Source organism: Xyrauchen texanus, chromosome 9 (assembly GCF_025860055.1).
Source record: "Xyrauchen texanus isolate HMW12.3.18 chromosome 9, RBS_HiC_50CHRs, whole genome shotgun sequence".
Taxonomy (NCBI): Eukaryota; Metazoa; Chordata; class Actinopteri; order Cypriniformes; family Catostomidae; genus Xyrauchen; species Xyrauchen texanus.
In genome coordinates this window covers 10,304,798-10,322,498 of record NC_068284.1, presented here as the reverse complement: position 1 = coordinate 10,322,498, position 17,701 = coordinate 10,304,798, and the positions used below count along the sequence as shown (strand labels likewise).

The 17,701-nt window shown below is 41.4% G+C and overlaps 1 protein-coding gene across 1 annotated transcript in view; it reads left to right on the top strand.

The window, feature by feature from the left end:
- Positions 1–17,701, top strand: part of gpr158b (G protein-coupled receptor 158b) — a 61,111-nt gene that overhangs the window by 17,547 nt on the left and 25,863 nt on the right. Inside the window, exons 4-6 of the mRNA XM_052134911.1 lie at positions 6,645–6,856; positions 7,147–7,215; positions 14,126–14,235. Coding sequence (XP_051990871.1) covers positions 6,645–6,856; positions 7,147–7,215; positions 14,126–14,235 — 391 coding nt within the window. The remainder of the gene's footprint in view (positions 1–6,644; positions 6,857–7,146; positions 7,216–14,125; positions 14,236–17,701) is intronic.

Here is a 17,701-nt window from a genome sequence, read left to right as displayed (position 1 = left end):
TCACAGGTCCTAAAGAGACAGAAAGATAAAGAGTTAGCTCAGACACCATCAAGCCCATAGTTCATTCACTGCTTTACAAAAGGGGTGATTAGAAAAAAATGTGTGTACAAATTAATTTGAATGGTTAAAACGTGTTCCCTATCAAAAAGCTACACCAGCTGTGAATATGTGTGCAACAGGTCAATGAAATTGACTAGAATTTATAGCCTCTGCTGGTGACATCATAGGATGCACCTGTAGCAGGCCTATAAATAGATGCGTCACAGGTGCATTGTCAGGTCTTTTGTCTTCAGACCACTCTGTGTGAGTTGTGCTTCTCAAGCTTTCTTTTCCTCTGTTAGGAGTTAGAATTTATTTATTATTTTATAAAAAAATTTTTTATAAAAATAAATAAAAGGAAGGGAATGCTATATTGTTCCTTCATATCTTCGATGACCTCCATAACGAGGTTCATGGAGGAATCCTTATACATCCCGTGTTTTGTGCCCTCGACGTTGACATATTCGACTATCATGGGTGCTGAGACACAGGGGTATTCCACTTGTGGGGGTTATCTCTCGCCTGGCTCTGCATCATCTCTGAAGAGACCCACTCTCCCCACGAAACCGCTCCATTCCCGCCGCCTCTGTCGGGAGTTATCGGTTTCCAGCGAAATGTAGGGTGTTCCGTTGCTTCCTGCCGTAGCCCAGGACACGGGACACTCGACATCCCCACAACAGGAAGTGTCAGAATAAAAAAAAGGGCTAAAACCCATCTCAGATAACCTGGCAGTGTGGAAACTACTGCCAGGTGTTTCAATGAAGGCCCTAAGAACAGTAGAAAAAGGCTAGAGAGTTCAATTAGTTTGTGTCCTCCGTGTTTCAACGGCGTGGTTCCCACTACCGTGAAACTGGAACAATCATGTCTACTGTGGGAAGAACTGCAAATCTCTTGGTCAAAGGGGCCATAGAACATGTTCCCCTTCCAGAGAGAGAGTCAGGTTACTACAGTGATACCTCCTGGTCCCCAAGAAGGATGGAGGGTTGCGTCCGATTTTAGATCTTCGAGGCTTGAATCGCTCAGAGGGCGTTCAAGTTCAAGATGCTAACCGTCAAGACGGTCGTGTCTCAAATTCAACATCGCGATTGGTTGGTCACGATCGATCTCATGGATGCGCACTTTCATATAGAAAGTGTGCCACAACACAGGAAGTTCCTGAGGTTCGCTTTCGGGGGCGAAGCTTTCCAATATCGGGTTCTTCCATTCAGTGTAGCCTGATCACCCCGCACATTCACGGAATGCTTGGATACAGCACTGGCTCCTTTGTGACTCCGGGGCATCAGCATTCTGAATTACATAGATGGCTGGCTGATACTAGCACAGTCACAAGAACTGGCATTACAGCACAGGAATATCATCCTAGATCATCTGGTTTCTCTGGGATTGAGGCTCAATGCCAAGAAAAGCATCCTTTCTCCCACTCAGAAAACTACCTATCTGGGGATCATATGGAATTCAATCACAATGTGGGCACAATTGTCTCCTGCTCAAATCGAGTCCATTCAGAACACCCTGAGCAAAGTCAGGCTAGGCCAAGGTTGCACTGTTTGTCAGTATCAACGATTCCTAGGTCTCATGGCAACTGCATCCTCAGTGATCTCCTTGGGCCTTTTGCACATGAGACCATTTCAGTTGTGGCTCAAAGCCTGGGGATTTCATCCAAGGGCCAGTCCCATAAGGCTGATAAGTGTTACGTGCTACGTACCCTTTCTATGTGGTTCAGACCGCGGTTCCTCACTTTGGGTCCCACTCTATGTGCGTCTTGCCATCGCAGGTTGCTAATGACAGACGCCTCCCTGACGGGCTGGGGAGTGGTCTTAAGTCGTTGTCCAGCTCGAGGGGAATGAGAGGGTAGTCAGTTTGATTGTTACATCAACTATCTTGAGTTGATGGCTGTATTTCTGGCCCTGAAATACTTCCTCCAGAGGCTGCCACGTCTTGGTGCGGGTGGACAACACAGCGGTAGCCTCTTACATAAACCATCAAGGAGGTCTACGTTTACGCCAGACTGGCATGGCAGATTCTCCTTTGGGCCCAGGGCAAGCTCCTGTTAATCAGAGCAGCTTATATCACTGGATGCCTGAATAGGGAGCAGATTTACTGTCCAGACAGAAAATACAGACGGGAGAGTCGAAAACTCTCCCCGAGGTAGTGGAACAAATCTGGTTGAGCTTTTACAGAGCAGAAGTGGACGTCTTCGCCTCCCAACAGACAGCGCTATGTCTCCTCTACTTCTCTCCGAGTCACCCAGCCCCCCTGGGTCTGGATGCGATGGCACATACATGGCCCAGAATGCACCTGTATGCATTTCCTCCGGTTTCTCTGCTCCCGGGAGTCTTGGCCAGAGTTCACCAGCAAGGGTCCTGCCGCTTACTGATAGCGCTGTGTTGGCCGAACAGGGTATGGTTCTCGGAGATAATGTCTCTCTTCGACGGCTCGCCTTGGGCTATTCCAGACAGGAGGGACCTTCTGTCTCAGGTGCAGGGGACAATATTTCATCCCTGGCCCGAGCTGTGGAACCTTCATGTTTGGTCCTTGAAGGGTACCAACTGAGGGACACTGGGCTTTCACCTGAAGTTATCGAGACCATTCTAAGTGCTAGGGCTCCCTCTACTAGAAGGAAGTTATGCCAATAAATGGGGTGTCTTTGAAAGATGGTGCAGTGCACATAATGCAGATACAGTTAACTGCCAGATTGCTTCAGTTCTGGACTTTCTGCAGGAATAATTGTCAGCAGGCACATGCCCTGCCACTCTCAGGGTTTATGTGGCTGCTCTATCGGCTTGCCATGTCTTGATTGACAGTATGCCATTGGGGAAACATCCTCTGCTCGCTCGCTTTGTTCTTGGAGCCATGCATTTGAGACCTCCTGTTAGGACCAGGATCCCTTCATGGGAAGTAGCAATAGTCCTTGAGGATCCCTTAGCAATAGTCCTTGAGGGTCTGGTTGAGACCCCTTTGAACCTCTAGAGTCAGCGTCTGATAAACTTCTGACTCTCAAGATGGTTTTTCTTATGGCAATTACTTCTCTAAAAAGAATTGGGGATCTGCAGGCTCTGTCTGTCTTGCCATCCTGCTTAGATTTTGCCCCAGGAATGGCTAAAGCAATATTGCACCCTCATCCTGACTACCTGCCTATGGTTCCTTTCTCGACCGTACATCCGGTCACTCTCGAAGCCTTCTGCTCCCCGCCATTTACAACGCCGGAGCAGGAAAGGCTTCACGGACCATGTCCAGTCCGTGCCCTTCAGACTTATGTCCACCGCACTAGCCAGTGGCGTAAGTCAGGGCAACTATTCGTTTGTGATGGGGGCCGTAACAAAGGGGCGGCCGCCACTAAGCAAACTATGTCACATTGGGTGAGGGATGCTATTACCCTGGCCTACGAGGCACACGGTCAAGCTTCGCCAGTAGGTATCAGGGCTCACTCTACCAGAGGGGTCGCCTCCTCTAAAGCTTTGGCCAGAGGTGCTGCAACATGTTAGTTATGCGGCAGGCTGATCCTCTCCGCATACATTCATAAGATAAATAAAAATAAATTGATCAATTGTCACACATTATACATACATTTCTGCATATACATGGTGAAATTATTTATTTTTCACATATCCCAGCTAAGCTGAGGTCAGAGTGCAGGGTCAGCCATGATACAGCACCCCTGGAGCAGATAGGTTCAAGGGCCTCGCTCAAGGGCCCAACAGTGGTGTCTTGGTGGTGTTGGGGCTTGAACCCTGACCTTCTGGTCAGTAACCCAGAGCCTTAACCGCTGAGCCACCACTGCCCCACTGCCCCACTGCCAGATTCTATAGTTTGGATGTTCATGCCACTCCGGACTCTTATGTTCTTGAGTCTACATCACAAGCTCATGTCTGAGAACTCTCACGCTCTTGTGAGCACAACTACACAACCGTAAGAGGTCCGGACATCCACAGTGCGGCGGCGTGGGTATTCTCGTTCCCAAAGCGCTAAATCAGAGCACCATCAAAGTGTAGCTTTTTGATAGGGAACATCTCGGGTTTCTTTACTGTAACCCCTGTTCCCTGATAAAAGCGGAACGAGATGCTGACCTTCATTGCTGCACTGAGGATGCCCCAGGACTGCTCTTCGGACAAAATACCTGACGATGCACCTGTGACACATCTATTTATAGCCCTGCTACAGGTGCATCCTATGATGTCACCAGCAGAGACTATAAATTTGAATATATTTAATTGATGTGTTGCACACATATTCACAGCTGGTCATTTCTAAAGACGTTCCCAAAGCGCTAAATCAGCGCAGCATCTCGTTCCACTTTTATCAGAGAACAGGGGTTATAGTTAAGTAACCTGAGATGTTTTCAATTGGAACAATACTGATTAGGCTTATGTACCACTGCCACACATACTGTATTTACTTTTGTTAGGTACATTTGTTTAAAATCACTGTGTTTGATTTAATGACTGTTAAAATAAATATTGTCAGTTGGAACAAAAGAGTACTGATTGTATCTTATTGCCACGTACATCTACTTCAAAACTTCAAAACACTGCATGTTATGAATTAAAGAGTCTATGTGCACAACAAAACACAAATCCCAACCTACAAAACGCATCTTCAGTCTGACCCAATAATAGAGACTGTTAAACTTAACAACAGCAAGCTGTCAATGACTGTAAATGATAACACAGCAATAGCAATTATATATTTTTGTGTAGACACTACTGTGTTTTTGTATACAAAGGCAATTTGATACATTTACATGTTAAGAGAACCTAAATAAGAATTCTTTTTTTCTTCTATTTTTAATGCATTTGATGCAACACACATCCTCACTGCTGGTTCAGGATTTCATCCTTGAGGTACATCAGCAATTAATGTCAGTGGTCAAAACAGCTTTATGTGCTTTAGTGCCACCAGTTTCATTTCAGATGTGAATTGCTCCAAAGGAATCCATTGTTTAAATTCAAAATGTGAATCATGGCAAAAATTTGCGTTTGCTGTGCAAAGGCCTTTAGTCTTTGGGAATTCTTTCACTAGGCAAAAATCTAAGTCTGATTACTTGGAAAAGTAATAGCACAACTCTTCTTAACAAACTGCATGATTTGAAGCAGAATTCAGGTCTGAAGCACAAATGGTGCAGGATCAGTTACATGCCAAATTTGAGTAGGATTCAAATGCCTAACCTTAAGTATGAGCAATAATAATAGTGATGTTTGCCTTACCAAAACAAAATGATTAGTGTATTGCTTAATAAGTAAAATACCTGTCCTTTTTGAGTAAATCCATTTAACATGGAGAGTCTTCAGCTTTCATAGTGCACTCTTAAATACACACACACGCACACACACACATTAACTGATGTAAAAATAGCTTATGAGTTTCCAATGAAATTAGTCTTCTCTACTTTTATTGATGTAACATAAACATGGGAGAGTACTGGCAAATTTACATTTAAGACAAATGTGAACTTTAATCACAGTTTACAAAAGCTGCTGCTCTATCCAAGCACACTGCGGATGATCTACTTTACATAATTTCATATTTAATAAGCCAATGCTTTCATGTACATATTTCAAAAGCCCTGGGACTCTTTGGAAATCACACAGAGAATTTAGTGCATTTTATTGTGTTGCATTCCAGTGGTTTGACTGCCTTTCAGACATGTGCTCTGGTCAAACTCAGGCACTTTTTAGTATACAAAATATGTACATCTTTTAATTCTACCTTGATTATTTAAATGATATCCAAACTATGTAAATGTTGCCATGTCAACTAGTTCATTTTCTATTTAATTATTTAACCATCTTATGCCTAATTTTGTACATTTCAATATTGATCACTATCATTAATAATAGTATAACAAACCAATAAATACCACATAACATCACAGATATCATAAAATCAATAGCCAATACTTACTGATGTTTGATCAAAATGATGTCACTTAATGGAGGATGATGTAATTAATACTGTGTTCCAGACGAAGTTGAAGGTGGGAATAACTGAATTGAAATACCCACCTCTGACCTCAATGTGTTCAGTCAATCACACGTCACGGTCACATGTACATGTGTCAAATTTAATGGGATTCACGGTCTTCCAGATGCTAGCTGGCTGGCAATCTACAGTAGTAGCTATTTCACAAGATAACTAGGCTAAAATGTAGGCATATATTGATACACAAACTATCTTGTAAATGTACTGTATTTATTGCATATTTTAACATTTTGTGTAGTAAAAATACTTAAAAGTTAGTTTTTATGCTTCACAAAACCTAGCTCCGGTTTATGCTTGTTGGTTACCACCATCTTGGAAATGTCATCAAATGACAATACTCACTGAGTCCAGTCATTACACTGCAAGTAGCAGGTGGGAAAATTCTGAGTTCGAGTTGTCTAGCACACACCATAAGGAACTGGCTTTTGTTAGTTAAGGGATATTACAAAAAATACTGTCAATAAATAATTGATACCTTTAAGTTTAAAAGGTTTATCAATATATGAAAACATATATGAAAATGTACTGCATGTAAGAAAGATGTGAAATATGGTAATATATGGGTTCACACCAGACCAGGTTTGAATGAATCCATGTATGTTTTCTTGCCATCCATCTGTTGTTAGAATCAGAGCAGGGCGCATACAGTGACAAATCATGGGAAGTGTCCGGGAGGTGCTTGCCCTGCCGAGAAGGCTGTGCGTTCTGCGGGGATGACACACCGTGTCTGGCTCAGAAGGACACTGTCCTTTGCCTAGCTATGGTCTCCTTTCAAGGCTTCTGCATGCTTCTGGACTTCATCAGTATGGTTGTTGTCTACCACTTTCGACACAACAAGGTAAGTACTTTACTGCTAGTTAACTTGTTGGAAAAACTCTGTAAAGACAATGTCCAAACAACATTGTCGTATTCAGTTTTTGTCTGGTTTTGAGTTTGTCTTGCTGTTTTTGTTCAAGTTCTCTCTTGGATTTATTGAATAAATGGATGTATCTAGATCTTTGATTGAGCTGATTGAGACACACCCAGAGACAAGACAATAAACCCAAAACAATATTACAAAATAAAAGTCACAGCCTAAAAATCCCATGCATTGGATTCAACTTCTTGTTTTGTGTGTTTGTATTTCAGAGAATCAGAGCATCTGGTCTCATTCTTCTTGAAGCAATACTTTCGGGATCTGTACTCCTCTACTTTCCTGTAAGTTCAAAGTTTTACTGTATTTATTTTTTGCTTCCTTATCAAAATTAAAAGGCAAGATCAGTTTTTTCCCTCTCCCTGTCATTTGTCATTAACCAAAAACAAGGCTCTGGGTGAGCCAAGGAAAAACAGGGTGTGCAACTGAAGTACAATAAAGTTACTCATACCAATAACAACCATTGCATTCATTTATTTTTAGCTCATATTTATTTTTAGCTCATATAATGACTTTACTAAGCAATGCAACATTTAGCAATGGAGCAGGTAGACCTGTTATTGAATCTAAATGTATTTAATCATGGCATCTGAAATTCCTTCACAATGAGATCATTTTGGAACAATTATTTTTCATAACCTTTTGAGAACCGAGCATAACTGGTAGAATCTAATAAACAAGGGGAAAAAATGTTCAAGAGCAAATCGTTTTCCTAAACACAGATGTCCACATATGTGGGCAATGGGACTAAGTTGCTAAATTTTAAATAACACCAAGCTATAGAAAGTCAGATTGTTTTTCAACAAATAATTTATTGTTTCCAGGAGTATTGGTTATTCAAGTTTCTGAGACGTTACAGACATTACATCAGAAATTAGAATAGATCATTCTCATTCAAAGTAATGGCCAGCATCATCCAGTCACTGCCAACCATGTTAAAATAAAATTATACATTATAAATTCTGAATCTATGCACTGATTACCAATGCCCCATGTCTGCCAAACATGTTAAGAGGTTCAAACATCATCAGCAGCATGAAACTGAACTACTGATAGGAAGCTTTGATTGAATGAACTTAGCTGCATAGAGAGTTATAGGATGCTCCCTTGCTCCCTATTAGTGAATGACTTAACCTCCTGTGTGTTGTCTGTCTGCACTGGTCTCAGAACAGTTTGAAGTGGACCTTATTTTCTTCCTAACTCAATATAAAGCCTCAGAAAGCACGCATTTTCAGCTTTTGGATGAACCCATTGATTGTCAATGTGAAAATGCACAGTAAATATTGGATTTCTAAGGGGAAATAAATCACTTAAGTACACATTAGTATACATTGTGTTGAACAGCGTGGCTTTTCGCAAAAAGCGCTCAAATAAAAAAAAATGGCATATCAGATTAAACTAATGAAACTAGTGACTAATCTTTTGACTCAAGCAGGTTTTCAATGTAAAACTTTGCTGTGGTCAGCACCATGTTGTTTTGTCACATGTTTTCTGAACTGAGATCAGTCAGTTTAAATTAAATTAAATATACAAACTACCATGTCCATGCATGTGTTCGCTCGAGGATAATATGCTAAAGGCACAAATTCACTTTGTGCTTTACAGGAATATTGACAAAAAACAATAAACTAGGTGTAACAAGGACTCAGGTAAGTTGGGATCCATAAGCAGTTTTTATTGAACACACAGATGTGAACGGGCAATGGTCAAGCAATGGGTGAACAGGGCACTAGTAGGCAGGCTGAGAGCGTGGTGAGGCAGGCAGAATGTCGGGGCAGGCAGCAGACAGCAATACGGAGAGGCAGAGGAGAGTTCAGGTAGGCAGGTAGCAGTCAATCGTGGTCAGGAGGGAAAGCAAGGTCGGTAAACAGATCAGCAATGAAGAATGTAAACTAGAACGCTCAGTAGTGTAGCCGGAACAAACAAGACTTCGCAGTGAGTGTGTAACTGCGTGTAGCTTAAATAGAGGGAGATGAATGGGGATCAGCTGTGGATTAATTAAGCCCGGTATGTGGGTGCGGAGGTAATTAGAATTCAGGTGAATCGGATCTCCGGTGGCCGATCGGGAAGGTGCCTTCGTAGGCGTTTGTGACACTAGGTTTTACATTCACTGATTAAAATTTTTTGGATAAGAATTATGTGTGATGCATTGAGTGGAACAGAAGAAAAACTGGTAATCTGCAATCTTTAACTTAAAGAGCTATTTACCTGATCTAACCCTTAAAATTAGTTTTGATGGTATGTTGGTGAACACACCTGTAAATAAAGGCAGCCTCAGTAACAAACTGGGTATAATCATAAAAAATAATCGATAACTAAATTCTGTTATAGTTATATGTAATTTCAATCAATGCATTTTTACACCCTACTATTATATATACTCTGCAAAAAATAAACTTCCCTTTTTCAGGACACTGTATTTTAAAGATAATTTTGTAAAAATCCAAATAACTTTACAGATCTTTATTTTAAAGGGTTTAAACAAAGTTTTCCATGCTTGTTCAATGAACCATAAACAATGAATATACATGCACCTGTGAAACGGTCATTAAGACACTAACATCTTACAGACAGTAGGCAATTAAGATCACAGTTATAAAAACTTAGGCCACTAAAGTGACCTTTCTACTGACTCTGAAAAACACCAAATGAAAGATGCCCAGGGTCCCTGCTCATCTGCGTGAACATGCCTTAGTCATGCTGCATGGAGGCATGAGGACTGCAGATGTGGCCTGGGCAATAAATCGCAAACTATGTACTGTGAGACACCTAAGACAGCAATACAGGGAGACAGGAAGGACAGCTGATCATCCTCACAGTGGCAGATCACTTGTAACAACACTTGCACAGGAATGGTACATCCGAATATCACACCTGCGGGACAGGTAGAGGATGGCAACAACAACTGCCAGAGTTACACCAGGAACGCGCAATCCCTCCATCAGCTGACAGAGGCTGGACTGAGGGCTTGTAAGCCTGTTGTAAGGCAGGTCCTTACCAGACATCACCGGCACAACGTCGCCTATGGGCACAAACCCACCTTCGCTAAACCAGACAAGACTTGCAAAAAGTGCTCTTCAATGATGAGTCACGGTTTTGTCTCACCAGGGGTGATGGTCTGACTCGCATTTATCGTTGAAGGAATGAGCCTGTAACATGGAGCGGGATCGATTTGGAGGTGGAGGGTCCGTCATGGTCTGGGGCGGTGTGTAACAGCATCATTGGAATGAGCTTGTTGTCATTGCAGGCAATCTCAACATTGTGAATTACAGGGAAGACATCCTCCTCCCTCATGTGGTACCCTTCCTGCAGGCTCATCCTGACATGAGCCTCCAGCATGACAATGCCACCAGCCATACTGCTCGTTCTGTGCGTGATTTCCTGCAAGACAGGAATGTCAGTGTTCTGCCATGGCCAGTGAAGAGCCCTGACCTCAATCTCATTGAGCATGTCTGGGACCTGTTGGATCAGAAGGCTATGGCCATTCCCCACAGAAATGTCTGGGAACTTGCAAGTGCTTTGGTGGAAGAGTGGGGTAACATTTCACAGCAATAACTGGCAAATCTGGTGCAGTCCATGAGTAGATTAATGCTGATCGTAGGGTGGAAACGGAGGAAACGGGAAATTTGGGATTACAACTCAAAGGTAGAACTTTATTGAAACAAACTCAAAGTGGCTTTTCAGCATTACACTCATCAGATCAGATAACACTTTTAACACAATTTTTTCACTCAGGTAGCTCTCTCTCCTTCGTCTCTGGTGTGGTCCCTTTTTATCACTTTCCCCAGTGTGTACTGCAATCAGAAACAGGTGTTAGACATTATAGCACTCAGGGGTGTGCACCCATACCAATTTCTCTCTCCCTGGACGAATACTCAACCATGCCCCCGCCACCACAGTGAACATCAAACTATCCCATTAGGGTCAAAAGAAATCCCATCAGTAAGTCTTCATCCTGTAATTACCTTAATACTCATGTAAACTTTCACTGTGAATGACCCTTTAATCCGACACAACAGGGGATGCCCTAAATTCTAATGCTAATTAAATCTGAAATATTATGACACATAGAAATTTTATAATAATCTTTTAGATTCTGTGTCCCTCTTAGATAAAAACAGATGTATCATCTTTTGTGCTTTTCAGTGGTTTTCAGTGTTTTTAAAGATAAGAACACCTCCCTCGCCATCTGTGATTGTCAATAGCTCATGCATGTGTATGAGAGAGAGAGAGAGAGAGAGAGAGAGAGAAAGCAAGGATGAAACATGGTAGAGGCATAAAATAACTACACAGCAGGTTACATGCAATCTGAATCACTAAATGTTAAAAAGAACTGCATACTTGCAGACTAGCAATCACTAAAAATCAATCAGGACATTTTAGGTGCACATTATTTTCATTGCACATTATGACATTATTGTAATATTTATCAAAATGTAAGAACTTGCTTTGCCACTGAATTTCCTTGTAAGCTAATATCACCAAGCCCTCCTAAATTTCAACCCCTCTCCTCCTACCATTTGACAAATAAAGACCACTTTTTCATGATCAAGTCCCGCCCTAATTCTTTACTCAGTAAAGTATAATGGGCTTCGAATGACATTTCACATTAACTTTAAAGGTAAAGAGCTCTATTTTATTACCTGCATTAGGTGGAGTGCTATTTGCTACGACTGTGTGCAATGTCTTGTCCAATTTTTAAAGAAGGATATAATTGCAGGCAGAACTCAAAAAGGGCCGATCGCTCCAAACCGCCAGCAAAGATATAGGGAGCGCTTATCCTAACCCTCTCTGTAACCCTAACCATTTGGAATTGGCACAACCCCCTTTTTGAGTAACCCTGACCCCTTATGGAATAATCCCACAGTCTTTGGGAGATTGCAGCCCATTTGGATATCTCCGGCCAGCAGCTGCACCTACTTGAATTTTTGTGTGAGCGCTAAATCCAAGTGCAACTGGGCATGGGTGGGAGTGTTTGTGCTATCTGCGGATGTATATGCACAAACTGTAGGTGTATATACTGTATCGGATGTCTATGTAATGACTTACTTATTTTGAGATAAATCTAAATAATTATGTATACCATGATCAGTGGAAAGATTGGTAAATGCTTTATGCTGCAACCCCCCCAATGTTCAAGCCAAGTCTACACCCTTAACCATGTCTATTTTCAGCAGTCTAAACGCAGTCCTTGAATTTACTGTTTGCGAATTCCACCAGCAGGTGCTATCAAAGTGTATGTTCAAACTCTAAATTTACAGAGGAACATAAAAGTATGGTGATGGTGTTGTATGTCAGCAGATCAATATGATTCATTATAACTACATTCTCTAACATTTTTGAGCCTGCATCCAATTTGTCCAGACAAATACAGCATTTTCCACCCGTGTAAAGAGTGTGTCATAGAGGTATACCTGACAAAAATTGACGCCATTTACCCTGCTATAGGGTCCATCACTAAAAATAACAGCTGCTTTCAAACAGGTTTGCCAAGCACTCCCTCATATACATTTGGTCAGACAAACAAATAGACCCATCCCAAAATTAACGCCATTGGTTAAGCAAACTATATCAGGCTGATGTGATTTTTAGCTCTGTATGTAATCTGAAAACAGTGGACAGTTCTGCATTAGAACAGAGCTGTGCTCAAATATGTGCATGCTTAAAGATGTACTCCTGACTATGCGTGTAACTTCTATCGTGACATGCTGTGCCACGTTCTGCTGCGCTGCTATGCATTATTAATGAGTCCATCAAGTCCTAGCACAACTTGTTAAAAATAAATCCTCTGATTAATTAATGGCAGAGTGTTGGGAGAAAGGGGGCCACCTATTTGTCTGAAGTCTGACGATACTGACGTGTGGCTTCTTTACAGCTACAGCCCTTCATTTCCCACCCTACAGTACTGACAGTACATGTACACTAGTTTTACAGTCAAATTAAACAACAAAAGACTTTTGTGTCAAAATAGGAGGTAACTCTTGCCTTTCATTTCTACTGCCTCACTGAGCACTCATAGCGTAAATTGCCTGAAAAGACTGCCTATGAAAGGTCAGCGTGACGGGTCAGTACCGGCAAAATATACAGTACCAGCTTTTAACTTGATGTTCTAATGAGTGCAAAAAGCTCTTATCTGCCAGCTGAGAATTGCTGCTGATTGAGACTTTCACTCGGTTTGAAGTTGGCTGTGCATGTCAGAGCTGTTTGATTATTCTGAAGGGGCCGTTTTGCTGTTTGCACATTTAAGAGGATGACTGTGAATTGGTAAGCTGTTCTGCTGAATGTCCTCAGGGAGACAAGCACAGATGCATCTTTCCATCATTCCACACAGTCTATGTGAATTTAAGAACATTTTGAGGTGTGGATCAGTCTCCATTTTTCCCAGTATTTAACTACATGTAAACAGAGTAGTTTTTTAAGCAAATGTTTTCTTTTAAGCTTAATACTGTAACTGTTATAGCATAAAACTGCATTTTACAGCTCCTTTAAGCAATTAAAAAGACTAAAAGCATTTGTCCTTATTGCATCTCAGTTTTGGCCAATACAATTAATAAAATATCTTGGGTTGGTATTGCACCAGGACCACTATTATCCAACGAAGTGAATTTTACAAAGCCCAGAACAAGTCAAGAATATGTCCGGGTCATATTTCACACTAAAATCATAGGAAATTAATATCATATTATGCTTAAAGAAAATAAAGCCTATTTTTAGGATGATCAAGATATTTAGCAACAAAAATGTACACTCTAGTCCATAGTACTCGTTATCATTATGTGTACAGATGTTTTACTCTTAAGGTAAATACTTAATAATTTGACCCAAAAACTAATGTTTGTTTTTTGCATTGCATTAATGACTATGAGATTTTTTGCATTTAGGTAATGAGGATTGGAGGGGGTGGGGGTGCTTATTTGTTATGAAAATAATGTCACAATGCAAAATAATATGATAATAATAATTTTCTTTAAACAAAAATTTTTTTCTTAATACTTTCTTTTGAATTTGGGGTGAACTTCAACAAACAACCTTCTATTTTCTGAAGAGCATATGTAAAATTCTTGTGTCCATGTAAAAATAGAAAAATAAATGAAAGAAATGGGACCCAGGGATAGTGGTTTGTGAAATTCATTTTAACCTACAGTGATACAGATTACACTACGTTTCAGTAATTTCATCTTTTTCTCATCACAGGTCATGATACAGTACTTTAATCCAAGTATATTCCGGTGCATTCTCCTGAGATGGGTTCGCCTGCTCGGCTTTGCCACTGTCTATGGAACGGTGATTCTGAAACTATATAGGTAAGAAGAACTGAGTGATCAGAGGTATTAGTCAGAGACAGTGGTGCAAAGTAACGAAGTACAAATACTTAGTTACTGTACTTAAGTAGCTTTTTCAGAATTTGTACTTTCTTGAGTATTTAATATTGTTGCAACTTTTACTTAAAATTTTTTAGCCAAATAAATACTTTATACTCTGATACTGAGCCTCTCATTACTCGTTACCCGGATTAAATCAAGTTTGTTTCATTGCTTGCCAAAAGAGAGCAGCTAATAACCAGAGCACAGTGTGTTTGTTTGACAGCAGCGTGAGCTCAGACATTCAGCACGCTTTTATGAAGGACTTTAGCAAATATCTGAACTTAAATAAGACTAAACGCACAGATAAGATGCAATTTACCCTAGCTGTGTACAAACCTTACGGTGTAAATGTATTCATCACTGTATATAAGCCACAGAGGAACACAGAAACAATGAAGGAATCTTCTAAGATGCTGTGGAATAATGAGAGTGGGTGCAGGTTTCAAATTCTCACATGATGTGTGCTTATGTCTGCATGTGATGTAAAGAGTAGAGTTGCACCCATACATGATTTCCTGGGATTGTCCCGGTTTTTATGCTGTCTGTCCTGGAAAAATCGAATTCCATTCCCAAAATGTCAAGGAATTTGAATTTACACTTATGAACACTGTCGTTTATGTTTATGAATCATTTTAGTGAGCTGGTTCGTTTGAATGATTCTTGTGTATAAGCTCATCAAAACCGTTCTCTCCCTCTCATATGAAGCATTGGGAAGATTGATTAATACTAATAGTTATATATATAAATACTTCAGTGTAGTTAGGCCCTATTGTTAATAGCTTGTATTGTATTACAAGCTTTTAAAATGGTAGTTTCAACTAAAAATTGCTCAGAGACAGAATAAGTAAATATTTTAAACTTAAACATTATAAAATTATTGATATTATTATTTGAATTAATGATATGCTGTTCATGTTAATTTCCATGGACTATAAGATTATTTTTGGAATAAAATGCCCTGTCTTATCCACCAGCGACTTTTGAATGCCCAATTCCCAATGCGCTCTAAATCCTCATGGTGGTGTAGTGACTCACCTCAATACGGGTGGCGGAGGATGAATCCCATTTGCCTCCATGTCTGAGACTGTCAATCTGCGCATTTTATAACGTGGCATATTGAGTGTCTTACCGCGGAGACATAGCGCTTGGAGGCTTCACGCTATTCTCTGCTGCATCCAACTCACCACACGCTCCACCGAGAGCGAGAACCACATTATAGTGACCACAAGGAGGTTACCCCATGTGACTCTACCCTCCCTAGCAACCGGGCCAATTTGGTTGCTTAGGAGACCTGGCTGGAGTCATTCAGCACACCCTGGATTTGAACTTGCAACTCTTCTTTTAATGGATGACATTTACTTTTACTTTACTTAAGTCAATTGTCACCAACCCTTTCCCCAGCGAGAGAGAGGAGCATTCACACGCCACTGACAAGGAGATGCTTTGTGTCATTTCAAGGGCGCTCAAAGAGCTCGGCCTCGAGTGGTCCTCTCCAGAGGAACCGGAAAATTTTGCCTTGATGAATCGTTCCTGCAGTCCGGAGTCACGCACAGAGATTCACCCTTGCAAATACATGATAGAGAGTGTCCCAGACTGCGACACACACAGCAGGATTTACAGACGTTATTTTCTCATTCCGTCGAAGCTCGGTGTGCTTTGGCCCATTCTAGATCTGAGACGCTTGAATGGCACGCTCGCAAAGCACCCATTCAAAATGTTAACTCAGTACTCAGGACTGGTTTGCATCAATAGATCTAAAGGACATGTACTTTCATGTGCCAATTGCACCATGACACAGGCGTTTTTGAGATTTGCATTCAAGGGAATAGCGTACCAATTCAAAGTCCTTCCTTTCGGTCTGTCTCTGGCTCCTCGCACGTTCACAAAATGTATTGATGTGGTGCTCGTCCCATTGAAAATGAATGTTGTGCATGTTTTGAATTACCCTGATTATTGGTTATTACTAGCCCAATCAGAGGAACTACTAAGCGAACACAGAGACTTGCTGCTTTGCCAACTATAAAATCTGGGTCTGAATGTCTACTGGGCGAAAACCACACTTATCCCCAGCCAGCAAATCTCCTATTTAGGAGTTCATCTTGACTCTGTGAGCATGCACACGCACTTCACGAATGAGCGCATACAGACCATTCTTCAGTGACTGTCTCAGTTAAAACTGGACGGGCCTCCATGGGAATTACCACTGAGGAAAGACCTTCTCTCTCAAACACAAGGCCCGATTTGGCATCCCCAGCCAGAGCTGTGGCCTACACATGTGGCCAGAATTGGCTGAGCCGGAGATGAACACCATTTTACAGGCAAGAGCACCATCCACGAGACGCCTCTATGCAATGGAATGTGTTCACTAATTGGTGCATTTCACGCAACAAAAAAACAGTGATCTGCTCCGTACTTGAAATTCTTACATTTCTTCAAGAGCGATTGGGCGCAGTGCTCACTCCGTCAACTCTCAAAGTCTATGTAGTGACTATCTCTGCATATCAAATGTAATCATTAAGTTCCTTAGCGAAGCAAGGTGACTAAATCACCCTTGCCCAGCTACAGTCCAGACTTGGGACCTAACTTTGGTCCAAAAGCGTTCGCGGGGCCCCCCCCATTCAAGCCTATGGTTTGTTGAATTGTGTGTGCTTTCTCTTAAGACAGCATTACTGCTGGCTCTAGCCTCAGTAAAACGGGTCAGTGATTTGAAAGCACTATCAGTCAACAATTCATGTCTGAAGTTTGGTCCAGGCCTTTCAAAAGCCACTGTCAAACCCAAGAAAGGCCATTTGCAAAGGTTTTATCCTCGCCTTTCAGAGCTCAGGTGGTTCACCTTCAGGCCTTTTTCCCTCCATTTAATTCGGATGAGGAGAAGTCATTTTTTTATTCCCTGTGTGAGTGCTACACTCATAAAAGACATATGCTTTGCAGCAGGCTGGTCTTCTCCAAACACATTCGCAAGGTTCCCCCGTTATTTTACACAACCGGCTTCATTCAGACCATTGTAATTTCTATAAAGTCCACAAGCATTTAATTATAAATAAAACTTCAGTTAATTCATACTATATGACTATAGTTCATATATCCATTCTAAGTGCCCCCTTCTGGCTCACCATGAGGGCTATTCACTTGCGGCATACTCCTGTCGGTCGCTGTCCCGCAGGACTGCGGTAAACATATTCTTTTGAGTATTATGCTTCGGTATACCTCTCTGGGAGGGTTATGTCGTATGGTGTGGTGTAATGGGACTATGTTTCCCATTTTCATCAGCATGACACAATGTTGGGTAAACTTAATCATAAAGGAACGTCTCGGTTATGTATGTAACCTCGGTTCCCTGAGATGGATGAAACGAGACATTGCGTAAGCTGGTCGCACTACAGACTCCGAGTTTATTGAGGTACGA